Genomic DNA, 23,794 nt, shown 5'->3' on the forward strand with positions numbered 1-23,794 from the left:
CTTAGTGTTTGTAACTACAGGAAGGGGAAAACTGGAGCTGAATTCTGCACCCTGACTGTTTGCTCTTAAAGCAGATGCTGTTTGGTACAGAGACTCCAAATATTTTTTCTGAATTATTGCCAAGTCTGACCTTGTCTCTTCATTCTGGAAGGGAGATAGTGAGGAATTTAAAGGCTCCAGAATCCCTGCTGCTTTAACAGTATCATTAAAAGGAATTCCATTCCTTTTAATGATTCTGTTCAGCAGTCTCATTAAAAGCTCTGATTTGATATTTTTCTTCCTTCTCTCTGAATTCAGGCCCTCTGTTGAAGCAGGTGGCTCAGATGAGTTGCAGGGACAAACTGACAAGTCCAAAAGTGGAATCGACAGAACTTATCTGAAAAAAGAAAGATGAAAATAGCCCCAAGGCTGGTTTTGGAACCTTACACAGTTTGCAGAGCTGCAGCTATGGCAGGCAGTGCCAGGGTTGCTTTTCCATTCCTTGGGAGATGGAAACCTGCAGGTGGGAATCCATCCTGAGGACAGGTGTTGGCAGACTGACAGGCATGTAGCAGAGTGGTGGTAGAGTTATATTTTTCTCTTTTTTAGTGGGTTATTTATTTCCTGAAAGATACAGCTTAGGGGACAACTGATGCAATTCTTGAGTTCAGGCTTCTCTCACCAGACAACACAGGCTGAAATGAAAATACTGAAATACTGACATTTGACAACATCTGGGAAAGGGAAGGAAGAGATTCATAAAGGCTGTTTAGAGCAGGAGCAGGTGGAGCTCTCTCCTTTTCTCAAGCTGTCCAGCAGGTGAGAGATGTGGAGTCATTTCTATCCTGTGTCTCTGTGCTGCAGCCACTGCAGTGAAAGACAGTTGTTACCCCCACAGCTCCACAAACCCTGAATCCTGTGCTGAGTCCTGCTGCTGCCTTGCTGGGCTGCCTGCCTGTTTCATATTGTCATGCTGATGTTTCCATGCAGGTGGGAAGAGAAGGTCCTGCTTAACTCTACAGCAGCTTGTGGGAAGGACTGGCAGGTTCCTCCACTGAGCACCATGAGTCCAACACAAGATATTCAAATCCAAATGCCTTTGATCCCCAGGCAGGGGTGACTTTGGAGGGCCAGGATCCAAATCCTGATTTGCACTTGGTTTCACTGTTGTTGGTGATGTTTTCTTTGAGTACTCAGTCTCTGTTCCTGTAACCTTTCAAAAGCATCAGATCTCTGCTGCCTTCTGCCAGATCTGATTCTTTTCTGGTGTGAGATATCCCTAAACAACATTGTCCCCTGTGCCTCTCTCATTTTCTCTCACTATCTTGTATCTCTCTGATTTGCATCTCTTGTTCCTATACCAGGTCCAGCAGCTGTCCCTCCTTTATGCTCAGTGCCAGATTTTGCCCACACCTCCCTTCCTGAGCAATTCCATGCCCTCAGACTTGTTCAGTAATTCCTCAAGTGAACCCATGATGCCAGAGACTTCTGACCCAGGGCTGGAGATTTTTCCATTTTTCCCCAGCAGTGAGTACACACAGACATTCTCAGGGAGCTCATCTTCCTTTCTGATCTTATCTGCTGCCCTCCTTGACCCCTGCCTCCCTCAGAAGTGACTCCCTGCTGCCTATGAGATCAAAGCCATGTTTCCTGAAGCCTTCTGGAAAACCCATATTATCTCCATTTGCTACTTTTCTGTCCCTGTCTCTTCTCATTCCCTTATCTCTTCCCATTTCTCTTCCTGCCTTCTTCACTAAATTTGAATTATGCCAGGCTTCTGTATTCTTCCCACCACGGTGTGTTAACTCACTCAGTCCAATCCCCAACTGGAATCCCTCTCTCAAATCCACCTGGCCAGCTCTTCCCCTGCCTTTCCTCTCAACAGCTGTCCTAATATATCTTACTTGGAGTGATCCAGCCCGTGTAATCCCTGTGTGTGTGAGAGCATGGAGACTTTCAGCACCAGGCAGTGATGTCTGTAAGCAGATGGTGAATTAGCTGCCTGGATTTGGGAATCAGCATTCAGGAATGGTGGTCTGATTTGGACTAAATGTCCCAAACTCCATATTTAACTAGAGAAACAGGATTGCAGGAAGGAGCTGTGTTTGAGATCTGCATTCAGCAGCAGCCCAGGCTCTGGGGAGTGTTGGGGAGAAGCTCTCTGGAATGTGGCTGTTAGCATATCAAAGCAGAGTAAACATGGAGATGATACCCTGCTTCCTCTGCCCCAGTTAATTAAGGCACTCCTCATGTCTCCTTGGAAGGGAGGATTTATTAATGTGCTGTCATCCAGGGGAGTGATGGTTTGCTGAAAGGGAGGAGCCATTAATGGCACGGGGGATGTCACGCTCAACAAAGAGCAGATGTCAGAGAGACAGGGAATTTCTTTTATCTCCTGCTTTGCTGAGGTCTCAGATCCTGGTGTTTTATCATAAAAGCTTAGAAAAGTAGGGCTGGAAAGAACTTCAGGTGGGCTTTTAGTGCATTCCCTTGCTGCAAGGCAAGATCAGTGGCACCTGTGTCCCTGATGGGAATCTGCTCCAGGGGGCTGAGCAGGATCCTTGTTCCCAGCTTTCTCTGAATCCAGTGTGGTGAATATTTGTGTTTGATCCTGGTGAATGGCACTGGAAAGGAATGTGGTTTCAGAGATGCCCGTGCCAAACCTCTGAGGGTTTCCAAGGGTTGTCTGCTCTTATAATGCAGCATGAATAATGTTTTTGTAGGCCTTGGTTAAAGGGATTTTCTCAGCCAAAAAAAAGTGTTAGAACATCTCTCAGCTGTCTTGTCTCACTGCATTTGGTGTCTGAAACAGCTTTTGCTGGTGTGGGTGAGGGCAGATATTCCTGAAACTAGGAGAGGTCTCAGTCTCTAGAGCTCTTCTACTGTATGGGCAGCCCCCGTGCCTAAATCAGTGAATTAGCAGAGTGTAAATCCAGTGCAAACAACATTGGAATAAAGCTCTTCCCATCTTGGGGAATGTCTGTGTGTGGGCAGGTTGGTAAAGGGGCAGATAAATGATTCATCCATTAAACTTGTAAAACCTCAGGTGGGTTCCCAAGAAACAGAAAAGCCCTGCAGAAAGACTGAGAGGTGAAGCTGAGGGTTGGCCGTGCTGGGAAGGGGATTCCACAGGCTCCATTAATTGCTGTCCTGCAGGGTAATTAAACAGAGAAAAGGAAGATAGCAAAAGCACTTCTCTAAGCTCTGATGATTAAATCTTGCTGCCTCTGCAGGTTTGCAGACACGAAGAGGTCTGGCCTCACAAAGGTATTTTTATCAGGAAGGTGCTGAGGAGGGCAGCTGGTTTAGGTGTCAGGTAATTTGTTTGGAAATGGGGCAGTGCACTCCTGCTTGGGCTCCAGGGTGGGATGAAAGAATTGACTGAGTTCTGTTGAGCTGCAGTGGTGCCATGGCTAAAATTTGGGTGTTTCTGCCTGAATCACAGTCCTTCCACAAAGTGTAAGCCACGTGGTTGAATCTGGCTTGTTCAGCTAGAGCCCTGTGAAATGTTATCCAGGGCCACTCATCAGACCCTTGGGTGTTGTGTCAATATTCAATGCCAAGTATCTCGTTATTCCTAATAAACTGAAAGCTATCTCCTGCCAAAGGTATTGAGCATTTCACTCATTTGTGCTACGAGGACCTTGTGTTCTTGTGAGGAGTTTATCCTTGTGAGCTCCAGAAACATCAGCTGGCACTGTGAATATCAGGGAAAGATTTGATCTGTTAGTCCTTCAGGGTGAGTGTAATGAAAATCAGGAGATTCAGAAAGTACCTACACTTTGTGTTCCAGCTGTTTATGTTTCTTGCTGGGCTTTTGGGATTCTGACAGCAGTTGTGTACACTGGAAATGACAGTGTTTTCAGAGGAAGAAGTTATTTTATTGGGTACTACAGGACAGCTGTCTGAGTTCTGGGAAAGTTGTGCTGCATCCCTGCAGGTCATGGTGAACTGAGTTTTTACAGGGGTCATGGTGAAATTCAGGGCAGGCTATATTCTCCACAAGGAGAAGAGGATTCTGTGCTGATGGGCACATTTGCAACAAGTTGCCCAGGTACAGAAAGTCAGGATCTGGTGGTCATGATTCTCAGGAGTCCTGGTGGCTTCCATCAGCTGGTCCATGACATCAGAAGCTCTTCCTCTATAAAGAATTGAGTTCAAAATAATGTGACTTGCACTGGTGTGACTACTAACTTGTTTTTCTACCTGACTGTGGCTGTGTCTCATGCACTGGATGGTTGCACTGTAATTTCTGGAGTTGTGGCTCATGATGAGCGTGTCGTTTCCTGTGTGGTTTTTGTTAAATGCAATAACAATGAAAATTATTGCTGAGGGAAACAGTTTCCATACATGAATATTAAACTCTAATGGAAACCATGTTGTTACTGCAAGATTAACAGAAATTGGCATCTTGGAGGACTATCCAGCAATAAGGCAAATTAATCTGTGCCACTAAGATTGCATGTCCAGTTTTGAATTAGGACATTCTCATAAATGAAGGAACAGCTCACCCTGTTCACTCCTCTGGATGATCCCTATAAACCAGACTTGGCCTGGAGGCTCAGTGGTGACAGCCTCAGCCTGTCTGTGTTGTATGTGCTGGAGAGGGCTCTTCCATGGATACAGTTCTTTTTCACCTGGATACTGCTGGCTCTTGAGACCTGTGTTTATTCAGCTGTAGAGCAGTGTTAGTACCTATCTTGGAGGCAGTTTAGTGGGTTTCTTCTTTAATGTTTCTTAAATTTTGGAACATTTTCTATGTAGGCTTTATAGAAAGGGAGAAGTATTTTTCATTTTAAGTATCACAAGCACTGAAAGATTCCCTTGGTGACTGACTTGATGTGTAAATACAGGCAGGGCATCTCTGTCAAACATATCATTGCCATTGAGTGGAAAGGCAGAGCATGAATCACTTCAGGGTTTCCTGATTTTACTCCTGTAGGATGTTAAGAGAGGCTACAGGAATGTAATTGATGGCAATGTGTGAGCTGCACAAATTGAAAATCATGGGAGGATGAGAAAAACATCAGCTCAACACCAAACCAGTAATGATGGGGAATGGGAGCTTTGCTCTGAGCATGTGGATGTGCAGGGAGCCTCTGTCTGTGCCAAGCAGACTTCAGGACTGGGAGTTTGGCTCCCTTCCCAACAGCAAATACATTGAGCAGGAGGAGAGCCAGCCAAGTTTTAATCAAGTAAAAGTTCTGTATCCAGAGGTGTTTGGCAAAAGAAGAGATTAAAGTATTAGGAGTGCAATGAAAACAAGACATTAGAGAGTTGAAAGCTGGAGTACCTGGACAAACCACTTGCTGAGTGAATACTCCAGAGCCATCAGGAGGGAGCCCTGGGTGTTTGGAGTAGGACAAAATGGGAACCCCCACACCAGGACTTGTCTTCTCCCAGCTTTGGCCATCCATGTGGCAAGTGTGTAATGTCCTCATGCCTTGCTGGGCTGGGGGGAGAGATGGGATCATTCCCCTTGGAGATACTGCTGGTGCAGGGCTCAGAGCTGGCAGGAAGGCCAACAGCTGCAAACTGTTTATGTATGACAAGTTTTTGGATAAATGTGAGTTTACACAGTTGCCTGTGTCCCAGGCTCTGCTGTGGAAGTGCAGATAGCTCTGTGTGTCCAAGCCCAAGCACAGAAGTTATGGGCTGTAATTATGTAATGTCTCAGGAGAGAAAGGAAAAAACCCTTGTGCTTGGTAATAGTAAAAATAGTAATTGGCTTTCCTTTCCCTCTTCCACTGATGCTCCTGCTTGACCTCTTTTATATATTAAAAATAGATTTGTGGTAATTGCTGACAGCATATCTGAAAGATAAGGACATTTTTCCCCCAGAGAAAGTCACTGTCTGTATATTTGCAGAGGCACATGAGAAGTGTGGGGTTTTCTTAAAAAATAAAAGACAAAAATCCCAGTTCAGCTTCCTTCCTTATTTTTTGTTTTCACACGCACACACCTGTCTCACAGACAGGGCCAGAAGCAAAATTACCAAATAAAAGCATTTCCTCTTATATTATTCCCAGCCTGGTAGAACCATGGCATGCCAGGATTTTCACAAACGTGTCAGAATTCGTGAAGTTTTTATTCCAGTTCTGCAGACTTTAAAGGCTCAGATAAAAATCTGGAAATTTAAGAGGCAAACAACAGTTTCCATTCATCCCAGTGAAGACATAAATCATGTTAATGCAGCTACCAAGGCATTGTGCTACTATTGTTGTTGGTTAAAGGTGTGTTTTTCTCTGCATATCAGTTATGTGGATCATTGTACTGGCTTACAAAAATGTTGCATTTATGTTAATGGTTCAGCTAGATTTACTAAAGATCTGGAGTATGTTTGCAGATCAATAATTTATTTGCTGTTGATATTCTGATGAGAGGAATTCATGCTCAAATGTATTGGTCCAAAGGAAAATTATAGTCTTAGGAAATAGTTTGATAGAAAAAATAGATTTCAAAAACGTTTTTAAAGCAAGCTTTTTCAGGCTTAAAATGTGATACCAATTTGTTATAACTGGCTTGCTGCTCCAGAATGACTCTTTTATTAATAAGCACTCAGCAGTTCATGAGCTGGACTTCTTACTGAGTTCATTCCATGTACTCCAAAGGTTTCTCCTCTTCCAGGATTATGAGTTTCTCTGCCCAGTCCATTTCTGTAATAATAAACTAATTTTAAATGGCTACATTTTTTAAATTGATCATTGCAGATATTATAAAATGGCCACACAGGATTCACATTAAGCACTGAAAATAGCTAATAAAAATAGATGACTAAGAGTCTGTAACTGAGCCACAGTCACTACTTCTTTGACCACTGGTGGATGTACAAGTCCTTAATCATTACTTTTCCACCTTTGAATAATGAGGGTTTTAGCATAGAGCAAAAGCCAAAATAATAATGTGGATATGCATTGCCAGCTTCAGTGGGGATTAGAGCCACTAAACAAAGACTTCAGAAGAATTACTATTTGGTATAATTTATTTGACAATTTAATTGGTATTTAACATATTTAAATATATTGTCAGAATTCTAGACTGTTCTGTTGCACCACACCTCCCAAAAATGGGAATGTTGCCCCCTTCTATCTCCATGATGGGAAACATAGACCCAGCCTCATTTTATAAAATCTCTCAGAAGGAATTTAGCATGAATAATTTCAAGCAAAACTGACTTGCCTGATTGACCCCTGAGCCTGAAATGCAATAGTTGCTCCTCAGTTAAAACCTCATGTGTCAGACACAACTGAGAGATATTGGCACAGGTGAGTGGAAGATAGAGGTGGAATAATCAGGTTTAATAGTAGGAATAAAACACTTTTGGTAAAAGTCCCGCTCTGGTCATTTCTGCCTAAAACTGCTGAAAGGGAACCAAAATATCTCTCCCTATTCAGTAAAGGTGTCTTTCAGCTGACTCAAATTCTTGGTTTTGGCTTCCCTTTAACCAAAAAGGGGCACATTCATTGGGCCACCAGGTATGTGTGAATTGAGCTTGCAATCTCAGAAATCTTTCCCAAAGAAGTTTGTTCCTTTCTGAGCAATTCCTTGATGTCCTTTGGACTATTCTGCATGTCAGAATCGAGTCAGTCCAAGAAGAGTGCTGAAATCCAGCCTTTTAGGCCCTTGATTTAAAAGGTTAAATCTTGATCTCATTTTTTTGTTTGTGGTATGAATCTGCCCTTTCACAGTCAGCATTTTTAAAGTAAGCAAGTGTTAGTGCCTGATTTCTGCTTTCACTCTTCTCTGCAAGTACTGAAGTAAAAGACTGTTGCCCATCCCTTCATTCCATCCAGAACACCCCTGGCAACTAATATCCACATCCTTATTGTTGTCAAATCTCATAAAAACAGAGATGGACTTCTTCCAGGTCTAAAGTTTTACATTTGCACTCTGATAAACACAGCTTTGTCAGCTCTGAGAGGAAAAGAAAAAAAGGAGAACAGGGAGATCATGGCTCCGTTGCATGGTCATGGTCTGCTCCTTAAAGGCAGTTCCATCCAGGCACCCCTCCATGCAACCAGTCCTGCAGTGAGGAAATAGATTCCTTGTATGCTGATAAATACAAATAAAAGCAGATATATCCACTGGGGCACCCTGAGGTGCCAGCACAGCATTCCCAAGTGCAGTGGCACTTGCAGCAGGGGCCACTCTGGCTGCAGGAAGGGCAGATGAGGACTATTGTTTTTCCATAGCAGAGGTTCCATGCCATAACTTTTGAATTCCTTTTTGGCCTCAGCCTCAAACTGTTCGTGGTGCCCACACAAACAGGAGAATACTGTGCATGGATCAAATCCTAAATTCCACTCAGTAATAGGAGACTTGTGCCACCTACATTGGCTTTGTGACTCACCAGCAGCACTTTGCCAGCTCTCCTGGCTCTGACACTCTCGCTTGCTTTTGAGCGTGAAAAGAAGGGAAAATGTAAGATCTTTTCAGAGTCTCTGCTTTATTGTTTTATTCCTGCTGCCTGACTTCATTCTGAAAATCAGAACTTCATTTAAATGCTCGTTCAGGCTCCTTCGCTGCATCTTCTAATGCTGTAGTAGAGGGTATTAGTAGACAAGTTTAGATGAATTTTTGGGTCAGTGAAATTATTTTTGAGACAGTTAAATATATTTTCCAACAAAAGCAGTGGAAGAGAGTGTGTTTTACTTATTTCCTGTCTGACAAAACTCTGGACTGATTCTTCACTAGGATGAGGAAGAAACTACTCAGATGATCTTGTATGGAAACTGCTCTAATGTTTTTCATTCTGGTTGCATTTTTGGTCACTTTGCTTGTTACTGCTGTATGTTTTGAATGAATGAGCTGTTTCACTGGTTCTGATGGGAACGTTCTCTGTGTTTGTGTTGCAGGAATTGCTTACCTAGGAGGTGTCTGCAGTGCCAAGAGAAAATGTGTTCTTGCTGAAGACAACGGTCTCAATCTGGCATTCACAATTGCACACGAACTTGGGCACAAGTAAGAGCTTGTCCTTCTGTTTCCTTCTTTTCTTTTGCCACTGCAGGATACTTTTATTTAAAGCCAGACAAGTGCAATAACTAGAGTGGCTGTTTGTTATGATTTCATAAATGTAGCACATTAATACATAACCTAATTTTCAGGAGGCTTATGTAAATACCCATTTTAGTACACAGAAATCTTTCTAGCTTTTCTTCCCCTGTTTTCAGCTCTCTGTTCTGATTCTGAGTAGCACAAAGAAGCCTCAATCTCTTAAATGATTGACAGTAATAGAGACAAATTCTGATTTTCTTTGCTGTGTAGAGTAGGTCCACAAAACCGATATGAGCTTCAAAATCTTTGAACTTGTTAAGTTTTTTCTGAAGTTCAGGTGTCTGTGTCAAGGACTTTAATAGTTAAATAGTTTGGTAATGGTTTCATCTCTGCATGTGAAGTAATCTGCTGTGACTGAAATGGTAAACATCAGTATTTTGGAAATGCCCTTAAGCAGAATTATTTGATCAACAGAATGAATTGCTATAACTTGATTTATCAGCTCAATCACACTTAAGTAAGAGACTTTGAATACACTGGAAAAGGCAGGAAAGAACGTGACAAATCCTAGTCAGACAGCAATTTGCAGAATGTGATTATTGGGTACTTTCTGCAGGTGACTTTGGAGCCTCTTTAAAGCTGCCTATAAATATCCCATGGGCAGAAGAAAACAGAATTGACTGGAAGAGTCAGCTGCATGCTCTTAGTGCAGAGAATGAGTTAACCAAAGGTCAGCTCCACATTCCCGGCTCTCCAGGCCCAGTGTCACTGCACTTACAACACTGATGAGCATTTTCCCCTTTCCATTGACATCACTCTGGTTGCAGTGTCACAGTTGGGCTGTGGAAGGTACAGAATTAGGCCAGGAACAAAGTTGTACAGGGGACAGGACTGTGCCTGGGGGGTTTTCAAGCACTCTTTCCTTCAGCCTCTCTGGATGTAAGATGGGAAATCCCAGCTTTGTTCCTGCAGTAAGAAGTTGTGCCTGAGGTTTTTCTGCACCCTTCCTGCAGCTCATGTGTCTGGTGTATCTTCCTTTCCTGCAGTAAGAAGTATTTCACAGCTAAGTCAGAGCCAATGGAGTGTGTTCAGGTTCTGGCCACTCTCAGTCCATGACAAATAATTACTTTATGGCAGTGTATTTCAAAGTTGCATGGAGGATATTTAGGTGACCTACCAAAAATGAATCTCCTGTTCACCCTCCAGTGACACCAAAGGCAGCTGAGCCAAACCAAGGGTGGTTTCAGCAGAAATGAAGGACATTTGGTTTTGGTTTTATTTAGATTGCATGCCAAGATGTTAAACTGAGCCTAAACTTAATAACAAATTAACCTGTGGGTAATGCAAAGGGAAATTCAGCACTCATCTTTGGATGGGCCAAGAGCAAGAGGGAAAAATACTTGAGCTGCAGAAAATCCAGCTGTGTGAAAGAGTGAGACTGGTCTGCCCTGGTGTTTGCCAAGTTTCTCAGCAGAGCTGACAAGCTTCCTTCTAATAATGCCTTGCAAAAAAATCCCCATCATAAATAGGGGATGTAATGCTTTCAGATACATCTCTCCATCTGTGCAGAAAATTGCCAACTCCATTTTCCTTTCTGAGGGCAGTTTTCGTGCTAAGACCACAATGTCTTTCCTCTGCTTGTTTTCTTTCTTTGTGTTCATCTTGGAAAATTATTTCAGAAATACTGGAGGAGTGTGGGGGTCACTAAGGGCCAGTTTAGGGACCCAAGGCATGGGGGTAATGTGGCTCTGGGAGGGCACAGGAGCCTGGAGGGCTCCAGCTGTAGAAGCTGTTGGGAGAATTTTGCTCCCACAAATGTTTGGGGACATGTTCCAGGTTATCTCACTCCACAAGGAGCTGCAATTCTCTGTCACACATTGGGGCAAACCCTTCTGCCCCCTCTGCCTTGCCACCAGCAGCCTAATCAACGCCCTGTGCTGCCAAATCAAAACAGAGGGGGGGAGATGCCATGTCTGTCACCCTCCAACCTGAACATCAAAATCATCCCTCTGTGCTGTCACCCACCAGGGGCCTGGCTGCTCATCTCAACCTCTGACCAGTTGTCTGGTGGCTTCTGGAGGCCAACAGCAATCTTTACATTAACCTTACAAGGTGTCAGGCCTTCTCCTTTTGGTGTTGACCTGCATAAGATGCTCTGAGTGGTGCTGCTTCAGCACATCTTGTGCAATAGAAGAATTCTTTGCAGACTTTAGAGTTTTTGTGTGAAATGTAAGGAAACCCATTGCAGACATGAACACAAAGAAGCTGACATGAGCTTTAAAAATGAAAACCAAGGAAAACTAGGTGTAAGTTTCTTAATTTAAAATAAAATCCAATCAAAACTTACATCCATATTGGCAAAAATATAAATTTTGGAGAGCCATAATTTTGAGCTTTATTGAAGTCTGATTTCCTTATGAGTGTAGAAAAGCTGAGATTTATTATTCTTTCCTTAAGACTAACAAATGTCTGTGGAGATCACAAGCCCAATTTGGCATTCACAGATAGTTTCTGATGTGGACTTTGGAAAAAGTGAATGGATTACTAATTGATGTGTCAGATTCCTAATCTGCCACTAATGTCATTTGGACTGACTGCAAAAAACACTATTCCGGACAGCTGCACTGTGAAAACATGGATACACCATTAAATAGGTCCATTAGGATGAAATAGGTCCTATGGAAGTTGAAGGATGGAAGTTCATCTTTAGGTTTCACCTGTGGAGTTGTTGCTTGATGATGGGGTGAGGGACGTGACTTTTGTATTTAAATCTCCAAGTCTGTACTGATAGTTTTGGTCCATGGACACAAATGGAACATCCATCTGTATTTAGACACAATTTTTGCTACAAAGGATCCAGAAGAGTCTTGCTGTTACAAAGAGGTGACAGGCAGGGAGCCCAGTGAATGTGTATTGAGGCTGCAAATCATAAACTCCTTCCTGCACAAGACAGGACCCTCACCAAGCCTTGTTCCTTCAGTCAGCTGGCTCAGCACTGGATGTCTTCTAAAACAGCACACTTGAGTGTAACCAGGGTTTGTTGGATTTTATCCAGGGTTTGCTGGGTGGGGTCCTGACCTACACAGAAGGGAAGACCCAGAGATCACAGCGGTCACTGAAGTCTTAAAATGTACCAGTCTGAGGTCTTCATATTATAAACATAATATGAACAACGAGCATTTCTTACACTCATCTTTCCTCAGAATTGCAGGGCAAGTCCATCAGTAAAAGCCTCAAAGTGCCCTGCTTTTGTCACCAGGATCCTGACTGGTGCCTCTCTTCTCCTCCACCTCCATGAACTGCCCCAGCGTGAGCCTGGTCTGAGATTCACACCCCAAAGACCACCCTGAACAACCGACTGGAAGGAAAATAGTGCCACTTCCCCCCCTCCTACTTCTCTCTTTGCCTACAGCAGTGACTTTGTTACCATTTTTAAGTCCTTCTCCAAAGAAAAAGTCAAACAAGTTTTTGGAAACAAAAGCTGGGATTCATGCGTGTATCCGTTATCCCCGCACGGAGCGGGGCGGGCTGCAGCCAGGGGTTTTTCAGGACAACAATGCCAGCTTTGTTGCCATTGCTCTTTCTTTCAACAGCCTCAGCTTTCCTGTGGTGGGACGGGGGCAGGCTTGGGTGAGGAGGGAAGATTCCCATTCATGAGCCAGAGGAACCTGGCACTGCCTGGATGGAGAGAGAATGGCCTGAGGTGGTGTGGCTGGGAGCCACACTGGGGCAGATGCCCTTAGGAAAGGGGATTAAAATCAACTGACAATAAGCAAGGAGCTGCCTCCTGCCAACAGCCTGAAACCACACGGCCTCAAACTTGAAGCTGAAACAGATGAGGACAAAAACCAGTCCAAAGGTAAAAGCCCATAATGCACAAACCAAACAGCTCAGGGCTTGGAAACAGACAAAGAGAAGGGTTTGGAACCAGCAGGTTTCTCTCCAGTGTGCTTATTTGCTTTAGATGTTAGGTATTGATAGCTGTAGCTTGGGTAAAATGACTTCAGGGAGCGTAATTCTTTGCTGCCTTTGTGGTGTCTCAAGCATCGTGGTGTTGCAGGTGAGGGAAAAGCACTCTGGCTGTTCCCTCTGTGGCTGGTATTTGTGCTGATGGACTTGTGAATAACATTGGCCTCCCTGGTCAGGGCAGTTCTGCACCCAGCAGAGAGATTGATGCAGATGTGCCAGAATGTGAAAACACTGTGGGCTGGGGAGTGGCCCTGGGCAGATCCCAGAGGCGCAGAGTGATGCCCTGTGACAATTTACACCAGCAAAGCCAGTCCCTGTGGTGCAGCTAGTCAGGATGCCTGAGAACCAAGCAGGAAATTGTCCTCCTTCTCCCCTGCCCCACAATTTATAAAAAACTGCTCATAATGCATTTTAAAAATGACAAGTTTCATGTGGAAGCTGAGGACCACCCCAGTAAATGTGGCAGATCTGTGCAAACAGGTAATCCTGCAGAGTGCACACTGTGCTGATAGAAACCTCTTTCTTTTTCTGGATCAGCCTGTCCTGCCATTCCAGTCAGAACAGTGCCAGCAGCATTGGAGCCAGACAGCCAAATCATGGTGCTGGGGCAAAGGCAGTGCTTCTGGAAGCCATGGAGAAATGGAGGGACCTCTGCTAAAAATTCTCTCCTTTTATCCTGGGGTTATAACATTCAGGTGCAGGATGTGGGAGCTAAGAAGCTGTTTTGAAAGAAAAAATGCCAACAACCCTCTGTGTTTGTCAGAGCAGCTCATCACAGTCTAACCCTTAAACTCAGGGTTCTACCAGTGGAGACAGCTGAGTGTAGTTTCTGTCCTGGCTGATTTTAAACATTAACCCTGTTTTTTAAAAAAATCTCTCACCTGGGCTTCTTTTTCTTTTCTGTGTTTCTCTGAGTTAGTCCCACATTTATCAGGCAGGTTCTGCCTGACCTGAATTTCTGTGGAACATTTTTCTTTGATGCTGTTGCAGAAGTACACTGATGTGTCCCCAGGTTACTTCATGCCTCCCAAAAGGCATGAAAACCAGTGTTACTTAAATTGTAGAATCAAACATGCAGAAGCACCAAAGTCTCAGTTTCGGGGTTATCCAGACAACTTCAGTTATAACTCTGCTCCCTCTGTACTGCAAATGAGGTCAAACTCCTATTCACAGGGTAGGATTTCAGCATGTACTTAAAGAATTTACTGAAACACATGCCCACAGGCATCTTATTCACTCTGTGAATTATTAGTTTACTATGAGAGAGCTCTTGCAAAGAGGTGCCCATCCTGTGTGTCTGTAGGGTAACACCCAGTTGTGGATGGCTCAGGGATGCAGCCTGTGGCTGCCAGGATCTGTCCAGTGGCTGCACAAACCTCTCCAGTGGCACTGCTGGTGTAAATCCTGCCTTGTGTTGGGGAGCTGTGGTTCCCTTGGTGCCTTCATAAAGCCTGTGTGCCCTTCTGACCATGCTGTGTGTCAGAGCTCACATCTCTGCATTTGGAGTGGTGGAAAATCAAGGTCACTTGGGTCCCAAGGAGCACTGGAGCCAGAGACAATCCCATGCAGACTTTATTCTTGCAAGCTCAGGTATTACTGACTCTGCTGCACCAGAACTTCCTGAGTAGCTGGAGAGTTGCATTCAGGCAGTGCCTGCCCCAGCTCTGTTCTCCTGGGGCCAGAATCCCCTCCTGAAATCTCCCAGGAGGATGTGGCTGTTCCAGTATCCTGCAGTCTCAGGAGTACTGGGAGGGACTGGCTGCTGTGTAGACATACCCTGGGGCTGGCCAGAAATGCTGGCAGCAATCTGTACCCACCCTGGAGTTGCTAATTTTATTTTCTGCCATTTGTGTTGTAAATCTGTTGAGGAATGTCTCTCTCTCCCTGTTCCCAGGCTCCCTTTTCGTGCTCCCCTCCTCCCAGGTTTCATTCTTCTTCCACAGATAATTGCAAGCACATTTTCACAGTTAAGTTGCCCTTCTCTGTACAAGTCCAAAGGACATAATGGAACACTGCCTATTTCATCATATGTGCTGTACATCAGAGTGGTATGATCTAAGCAAAGCAGTTATTTAATAACAGCTTCTGGTTCACAGAAAGAAGAGGTATATCCTAACATTTCAGGAGATGCTTCTTCCACTTCTGGTAACACACTGAGGGGTCTGGTTTAAATAAAACAAATTATTATGATGTACCTTAGTGGCTTGATAATAACTTTCTGAAAACCATGTCCTAAGTCAAAAGGAAGCAGAGATCAAAGACAGGTTTAAACATATTTAGAAAACAATCAGTGGAGACTTCTGCCAGCATGGATGATTTGACCTGAGGAGGAGGCAGTTGTGGAGCAGCACTAAACAGAAATTGTGTTGGCCCACTGTAAGGCATTACAGGACACTTGAGCAAGTTGAGCCCCAGAAATAGCAGATGCCTGTGGTAGTTGCCTTGTCTGGGCAGGTTGTTTTTGCAATGGCAGTGGAATCACACAGAGAAAAATTTTAAAGAAAATTAGGTACAAAAATCACATGGAGAAAAAGAATATTGGGGAGGAGAAATGGAGAGGTTTTGTAGTATTCTGCTCTGGATAGACCTCAGTTTGGGAGGTTTTTTAGTTTTATGTAAAGTTTCGAGATATTTCCAGGTGCATTTGCTGAACCTGCTAATCCTGGCACAGTAGCAGGGTACCTTCCCTCTGTCATGATTATCTGTTTCACCTTTGTACCATCCAAATTTGATAGTTTATTTACAGTACTGGAATGTAATAACATTGGAACTGGGCGTGGGAATCTCCACGTCCTGTTGCTTTCTGCACTCTTGAGGCAAGCATTAGTTCTGGGCAAGGGTTTCTTGCTGCTTTGTGGAAGATCTCTGTGTAATCCCTAGGGAAGCAACATTCCCTTGCAGTCCCTCTAATTTCTTTGGTTTTGAGCATCTTGTAGAGCTTTACTTAACATAATAAAACTGCAGCAAACAGGCGAACGACAGCCATTTAGAAACACAATTTTTGTTTAATCAATAGCTTTGTAGCTTTGCCAGCTCTGCCTTTCTTTTTGAAGGCTTACTCTGCTGAGTAAGCCAGGGCTGTGTTAAGTAGCTGGGCCGTAATGATTTGGCAAACCCTGCATCTGCTTCCTGCCACGAGGGTTCTGGTTTCATACTCCACTGGCTTTGCTGGCAGCAGCCTGGTGCACCCAGTGACCCAAAACATGGGGACAGTACAAGCCCCCATTGTGCAGCCTCCCACTGCACACCAGCACAGGAAATATTAGGTTTGTAAGTGCCATTTACCAAATAATAATTTGTTTTTATACAAGGGCAGTGATCTAGATGAAATATTTACTTTTCCACTAGCAGTTGGGTTCCAATAGCCTGTAACCCGTGCTGTCTGCCTGGCCTGCTGAGTTCAACAGGTTCCAGGTGAAAATGACTTCCCGAGCTGGGGAAGGTGATAAATCCCAGCCTGTCACTTGGAAAAGCCTTTGGTAGTAAGTCAGCAGCAGCAATGCCAGTGGAAATGCTGTTGCCTCTAAAAATGTGGTTCCCTTTAGCTGTTACGTCAGTGGAAGGCTGTGCTGGGGTGGAACAGGGTTGGCTGCCTCTTGGCCAACAGTTGTGTTGGGAAATAAAATGCAGCAAAAGAGAGTTTACTGGAGAAATGAAGTAAACAGGCCTGCTTTGTTCTCAGTGATCCCTTTCCATTTGCAAAATCCTCCCTACATCAGATGCCAGGCCTGTTTCCATTGCTGGATCCAGCCCAGCAGGGAGTTTGTTGTCTACATCTTTATTTGAACCCCAGTTTCCATAAAAAAAGAGGAGAATAGCCCACAGTTTTCTGCTTTTGTTTTTGCTTAGGTAAAACAAATCAAAGCAAAAGGAATCTGATCATAATGATTTACTCTCAGATGCTTGAAAAGTTTCCCTCCTGGCTAGGCTTTAATTAGCTCAGGGCCTTAAAAATGAGTATTTTTCACTGTACCTTTCTGTATTTTTCACTTCTTTCTGTGCTCCAAAGCCCATTGGGACACTCACCTTATACACCAGATCTTATCCACATTTGGGACAGTTTGACCTCTCAGAAGTTTCTCATGTCCACCCTCTGGTAGCTGTTTCTCACCTGTCAGTGACAGTCCAAATCCTGCCTGGCTCTTCCTGCTCCCTGCTGGGCTCCTTTCCTCCCACCCTGCTGTTTGCCAGCATCACTCTGGAGACAGCTAATGAAGTGGCAGCTTTCTAATCTGGCTTTTAAATATTCATTTTAATTGCACACAGGAAAACTAGGCTGCAGGATAAAGAAATGCTCCCTAGAAAGAGTTTGTGCTTCTTGGTTCAGGTAGTCTGTGTACTTAGGGAAAGTGTCTGTCCTTCACAGGAAGAACACAGCTTCCTTTCTTCCTCCTGAAAGCACAACCAGCAGCACTTTTCAATGGGTGAATTCTTTCATGTCTGGTTCCTCCTTTATCTCAAGTAAAGCTGCTTGCTGTGTAACGTGGGGTAGATTTAGTCCAAGAACACAGAACTCTTCCCTACTACCCATCATGAGTCACCGTGGTCAGAAGTGGTCAAATTTTGATAAAAGTGCAGATTGTCTGCATTTAGTAGCTTTAAAGAAATGCTGCAGTCTGGATTTTCCCACAGGAACATTATAATAACAAACAACTTTGCCCTCAGCTTTCCTGCCTGTGTGCACAAGCATCACTTCATTTAAAGTATCACCTCCACTGTGTATTTACTTTATCTCTTTCTCCATTATTTCACTGTTATTGACACATTTCCAGTAGTAATTCAGATATGATCCTGAGGGCTTTCTCCAGTCAAAGAAAAAGCCGACTTGTTTGCTTAGGAAAATATATTCGTATTTTCTTTTTAAACATTAAGTACTACCTTCCATACCTGCAGCTCCTTCTGAGCTGTTTAGGGTGTGTGTTGAAGTAACTTCACCAGGTTTGCCAAATGTGTGATTGCAGGAGCCCCTCTGAGCACAATGAACAGAACAACATGAGAAAAGCTCCTACCCATCTCCAGAAAGCTATCCCAAGTTAAATGACACACACCCTGCACCTCTTATCAGCTAGGCACCCTCTAAAACAGTATCTTCTCATGAAAATAACTGACTTTTTTCTTTCTGTGTAATTTGTCTTCACATCAACGTGTCCAAGCCAAAGTTACTCAAAGCAAGAGTGTCTCTTCAAGTCACTTTTTACTTTCCTCATGTCGTTTCCTTAGACAGCATGGAAGCAAACTTGACTTGATCAGCACTGAGGTTTGTAGGCAACCAGGCACACCCACTACCCAAAGAATTTCACTTCAGTATTGGTCTGAACATATCATTGCCAAATTGCTTTGATACCAAGCCATAATTTGCAACATTCCTGTTGGATATCGAATCTCTCCCTGCTGATAAAAGGAGTGAAACTGAGATAACTTGCTGAACTTCTGCAATCATTTACAAACAGCCAAGGCCAGGTGGTTCTGCTATTATAAATTATTTTACCAGCTGAACCATTGTGAAAAATTCTAGGAGTTTAGGGAGCTGGTGTATGGGAGTGCCACTATTGGGAACAAAATTTTAGAATTGCATCATGTGTTTCCTGTGCAGCTTTTTTCCTAGTCAGTTCTGGTGGGTTTTTCTCATTTTTGGAAGCTAAAGCAAGCCCAGAGGTTTGTTACTGTCCACTGCAGTCACCTGCTGTGTTGGTGGATCAGTGCAAGAGGGTCACATAAGGATGGATTTCTTCTTGCACTGAATCTGCAAGCCCACAGTGATTGACAATGTGGACCAAGAGAGAGGATGAAAAATATTTCTGTGAAAAGGGACTTCTGCTGCTCTGAGAGCCATCAAACTCATACCCACTGCCTTGTCTGGGCACTGCAAAACACTTGATGCTGGTAGAATTTATATATTGCATTTACTTCACACCTTCTTGTCTTTTGGCGTTGGCCATCTCCTCCTTCCCACCTCCAGGGATGGAGAATTCATCTCCCAGTGTGGGGCAGGCAGCCAGCATTCCTGACTCCCACAGTGCATTCCCCAGGCTGTCCCACTTCCCCAGCCCTCGCCTGGGGGTGGCTTCCTGATGGGGCAGAGCGTGGGACATCTGGGCTACTCGTGTTGCACGTATTTGGCAAATATTCCACACCATCTCTCCCCTCTCCTTGCCTTCCTTTGAAGGGTGTCTTGTGTTGCAGCTCTGCATTCAGGTTTGGCACTTGGTCATTCACTGCAGTTGACTGGAGGCTTTCAGTGGTTTCGCAGGAGTTTTGGAAAAGTGATTGCACACAGAGCTTCCCCAGGGGTTTCTGACACTCTGAGTGACAGGGCTGTCAGTGCTCACTGAGCTTTTGTCTCTCTTCCCTCGTGGGTGGGAAATCCCACCCAGCTATCCCGGGGTTTGGTCTTTTTTCCACCCTACAATTTATATTCCCTTTTCATCTTCTGAGGAAATGCATGTCACATTTTCGGGAGGACTCATTCTCACCCACTTCAGGCAGTGCTGAAAGCAAACAGCTTGTTACCCTTCAGCTTGCTCCTTCTGCTGTGCCCCGGGGTGCTTTCCAAAAACAAGGAGCTACAGATGGAGCACAGCAGCCTCTGTGCAATGAGCAGTCCTCTGCCCACCACTGGTTCATTCATAGTCATTGTGCTCCTTCTGCAACACTTCTCTGTGTTCTGAAACCAGATTGAAGCAAGTGAGAAAGAAAGAATTTTGTGTGTCCAAGAAGTGGATTTAATCACTTGGAGGGCAAGGAAACAGCTTAGTGCAAACATTTCCATGGAGGCATCCTCAGATAAATTTATTCTTACTTTAGGGTCACAGCTCAGCTGTGATCATGACAAACAGCCAGTGTGAGACAAGTGATTCCCACAGAGAGTCACTGATCCATGTTGTACAGTGAGTGCTTTTGGATATATTTGTATTCAGCTCCTCAACAGGGACTGACTGAAGGAATTAAAGCAACCCTTGACTCCTACTGATGCTTTTGTGTCAGAAATCTGCTGTGTGTTGTTGGCAGGTATGAAAGAATGTGTGAGGGTGTAGAAATGCTCAGCATGTGGTTGGATGCCTGCATGGAGATGGGATAGCGCTTTAAGGAAGGAGGAAAGATTCGTGTAAGATGCTAAATGGATCTTGGAAAGGAGGGGGTATTGACACCAGAAGGAAGAAGGGTGTTTTCCTGAGGTAGTGCTACCTCTGCAATGCTGAGTTTCTGCCAAATTTATTTGTATGTATATTGGTCAACTTAAGCATTTTGTAGGACTTCGTATTTGGTGGAGCACTCCTTTTTCTGCCCCTGTTGCCTCAGAACCTGCCAGCTCTTAGAAGAAACTGTGAAGCTTTTTTCAGGAAAAGGTTGATATGCAGGGGCCACATCCTAGAAATCAGAAGCAGTGGAGGGAGGCCCTTGGAATGGTGGATGTTCAGTTGTTTTGCAGCTGGATTCCTTCATCTCACCAAAGGTGCTGGCGTGCATCAGGCAGTGCCTGTCCTGCTGTGAATCCCCCACTCTGTGGAGCAGCAAGGGCTGCTCAGAGAGAGTCCCATGAGCAAATATCTGCTGGAGAGAGGAATCAATGTGAACATGGGATGTTTCTGGGGAGAGGATCCTAAGATAATTCACCCTGTTCTTCATGGCCTTGGTCAGGCTTCAATCAAACCAAAACTGGTGTTTATACCAGTGAGCTTTTGAGTGCAAGGCCACAGTGGGTGTGCCTGCTGTGTCACTCATGTGCTGTCTGTCCCTGCCATGTCACTCTCATGTGCTGTCTGTCCCTGCCATGTCACTGTCGTGTGCTCTCTGTCCCTTGCAGCACAAGCTCGTGCTTTGCTGCCTTCCAGATTCCAAGGCAAAAGAGCTAATTCTTTTTAAATGAAAACCATATCATAAAGGGCTGGATCTGTCATGCAGCTGAATAAACCACAGCTTTCCACACTGTTATTCACCATAGGCGTTCGTGTGTTCTCACTCGCTGTTGTTGACTTCTTGGCTGCTTGATGAGTAGATAACCATATAAAATATCTGGTTACTTCATTATTGGAGAGTGACATAAACTTGGTTATGAAAACAAAAGTCCAGTAGTCATGGCTCCCTTTAAATGTTGACTTTCCTGATTAAAAAAGCCCCAAAAGTACAGCACCCATCCTGAACACCCCTGTTCTAGATAACACTGTGTACACAATGACCAGCCTTGGTTACTTCAAATGCTTTTAGTAGGATCATCTCCCTCTCTTCATCACTGCTCCCCAAAGTGTTCCTGACAGTTTCTGGAATAGCCAAAGCATATTTAAGAAACGGTGTTTACATGTTTGAAAAGAAGAGGGTGAAAAAACCTGCTTTCCATTAAGCCAGTGGCCTCAGTGGCCGCTGGTTTTATAGGAAGGTTGCACAAGATGTTTCCTTGCTTCCTCCCTCGGTGAGAGCTCAGCTCACCTCAGCATTTTCACTGGATTTGTTTGTTTGTCCAAGCCTCCCTTGGCCCCTTCTGACATCTCTGGCCATGTCTGCTTCCTTAGAGGCATCACCTTCCTGGGTCACCCTCTCAAAGTTACTGTCCTCACTTTGCCCTGCAGCTCCTGTTACAATTCCAGCTCAAATGAGCACCCCTGCTTCACTCCTTCCTCTGTTAAGTCCTTATTCTCAACTGGATGGAAACCTCATAACTTGCAAGATGATCAGCATTTTATATTGAAATGTTCAACATGTTGAACCAGTTCAGAAGTAGGCATCTTTCCAGTGATGCAGCTTCAATTTCAAATGTTAATAAAAATTCCTAACATTGAACTCAATTTGGGAGTGGACAGCTCTCAGGCTGGATGATGTGGGGTGCTGTCTCCCACTCCTGGTTCAAACCCAGCCCAAGGCAGGAGCTGCTAAGAGCTGTTGGTGTGCACCCTCTGCTTAGTGACCTGTTTGGATTTGAGTTTCATGGCCATGTTTAATGTTCTCAGCTGCCAGCCACACACCCTGTGTAACCTCCTTCCATACCAGCATCTTCCTTTGTGCTTGACATTGGATGCACTGCAGAGATGGGATTCCCTTCTCACACCTTCACTGAGACCTGATAGGAGGTGGGAAGGGGAGGAATTTTGTCCTTCATAAGCAAAACCAGATGGCATTTGTGCATGTCTAAATAGCTGTCCTCCTGTGGGGCACTGTCATCCTGCCCACTCTGACATGCCAGAGAAGGTAAATTACAGCTCCCCTTCTCCCTTCCCTCTCCCACTCTGCAAGGATGTTGTTCAGTCTGCCCTCCTTTTGCATTTATTGTTCTCCAGTGGGCTTTAGAAAGAAATCTTGTGCTTGGTCCTGGCTCTGCATTTAATGCTGGATTACTTGTGGGTGAGTCATGGCAAACCAGGTCACAGGGAATGACTTCTCTCATATTCTCTTCTGAGAAGGTCAGTGGTGACATGCAAGGCTGGTACTGCCTGGCTCATAGCAATGTTCCCTTGCAGAAACAAAGCCTTTAGGAGAACATCTGCAGGGTAAGGCATGTTACAGGTAGAGAAAACATGCTGCCCAGCAATCAAGTATCAGCCAAAAATGTAAAAACTTGAGTGGTCCCACTGAACTTTTCACTCGGAGCATGAGATATCTCTGCCTTCTCCTGTCCCCCCTTGTATTTGGGATACAGCTATCATGGGCTCTGCTCAATTCTCTGAGGCCATGTTGCTCTGCAGGGCTGGCCCCAAGGAGCTCTTCCTATTTAATGTGTTGCTGAGCTTACACAGTTCCAGCTCTTTGTGAGTTGGTTCTTTGGAAAGGCTCCTTTGGATTTCTCTCTGTGGGAATGAGAGACAGCCTGCTGTCCTCATTTCCTTCTTGGCAGCTGGACATCCTCCCTGCCCTTTGGAGAACTGGTGGCTGAGGTAAGTGCAGTTGTGTGGAGAGCAATCAATTGTTTGTCATGCATGTTTAATAAACAGCTGGGGTGACAGCCAGGACAGCTTGGGTAGCCTTGATAGCCATGAGTTTCTAAAGTGATCCAGTGTTTGACTCACGCTGAGTTATTTGCAGGCAAATGGGATGGTTTGACTTTCAGAGGGAGGTGTTGAAGGTGGCGTTTCCATATCTGTGTGTCTTTTTTTCAGGCTTCCCTTCTTCACATTTCTTTCTTTCAGTTGCTACCCTTTTTCTGAAGGAAAGTGCTGCTGCTGCTGGTATTTTCTATCAAACTTGCCTCTCGTCCCAGCTTCTCATCTCTCCCTGCTAAGGGAGAGTGATGATTTGTCCACTGGGGATTTGTCCAGTGGTCTCTTACCAGCCAGAGCTGCAGCTGTTGAACAGATTTTTCAAGCATCTCCTAAATCAGTTTCTCCCAGCCCTTTGCATTATCTCTAACTCAGATTTGGGTTTTCTAGTGAGGGTCATGGTGGCTCTGGTGAAGATTTGTGCACATGACCTCAAGAACATTGAGGTGCAGCGGTGCATTGGGTGCAGTAGGAGGCTTTCCACAGGCTTTGGTGCACTTTGGCTCAGGCTTGTGAGGAAAAACAGGAAACATTGGAAAACACACCAAGGGTAAACAGAGCAGTTTAGTTACATTAACTGTCTAGAGGAGAAACTCCACAAATGACCCAAACAAACAAAGCAAGTGCATTTGTTCAGCATTGCTGTGGGAAAACACGGGGCTGATAATTGAGTTTAGCTTAAAAGAATTACACAAGAAATTGGCCAGCTCAGGCCCAGAGTGTAATTCTGGCATCCTGACCCAGTTCTGATTGCTGCACAGGCTTCAGGGAGGCCACAGCTCCCAGAGACTGCATGCTATTTTTTATTCATAGCAGTGCTACTTTAAAGCCTTGCTCTCCAAAAAAACTGCATCAAAGAGATCTGTGGTTGCTGCCTCCCTGTGACT

General features: G+C 44.5%; 1 protein-coding gene across 1 annotated transcript in view; it reads left to right on the forward strand.

The window, feature by feature from the left end:
• Positions 1 to 23,794, forward strand: part of ADAMTS17 (ADAM metallopeptidase with thrombospondin type 1 motif 17) — a 156,048-nt gene that overhangs the window by 48,962 nt on the left and 83,292 nt on the right. The window contains exon 8 of the mRNA XM_077185551.1: positions 8,835 to 8,940. Coding sequence (XP_077041666.1) covers positions 8,835 to 8,940 — 106 coding nt within the window. The remainder of the gene's footprint in view (positions 1 to 8,834; positions 8,941 to 23,794) is intronic.

The sequence above is a fragment of the Agelaius phoeniceus genome, chromosome 13 (assembly GCF_051311805.1).
Source record: "Agelaius phoeniceus isolate bAgePho1 chromosome 13, bAgePho1.hap1, whole genome shotgun sequence".
NCBI classification, from domain to species: domain Eukaryota; kingdom Metazoa; phylum Chordata; class Aves; order Passeriformes; family Icteridae; genus Agelaius; species Agelaius phoeniceus.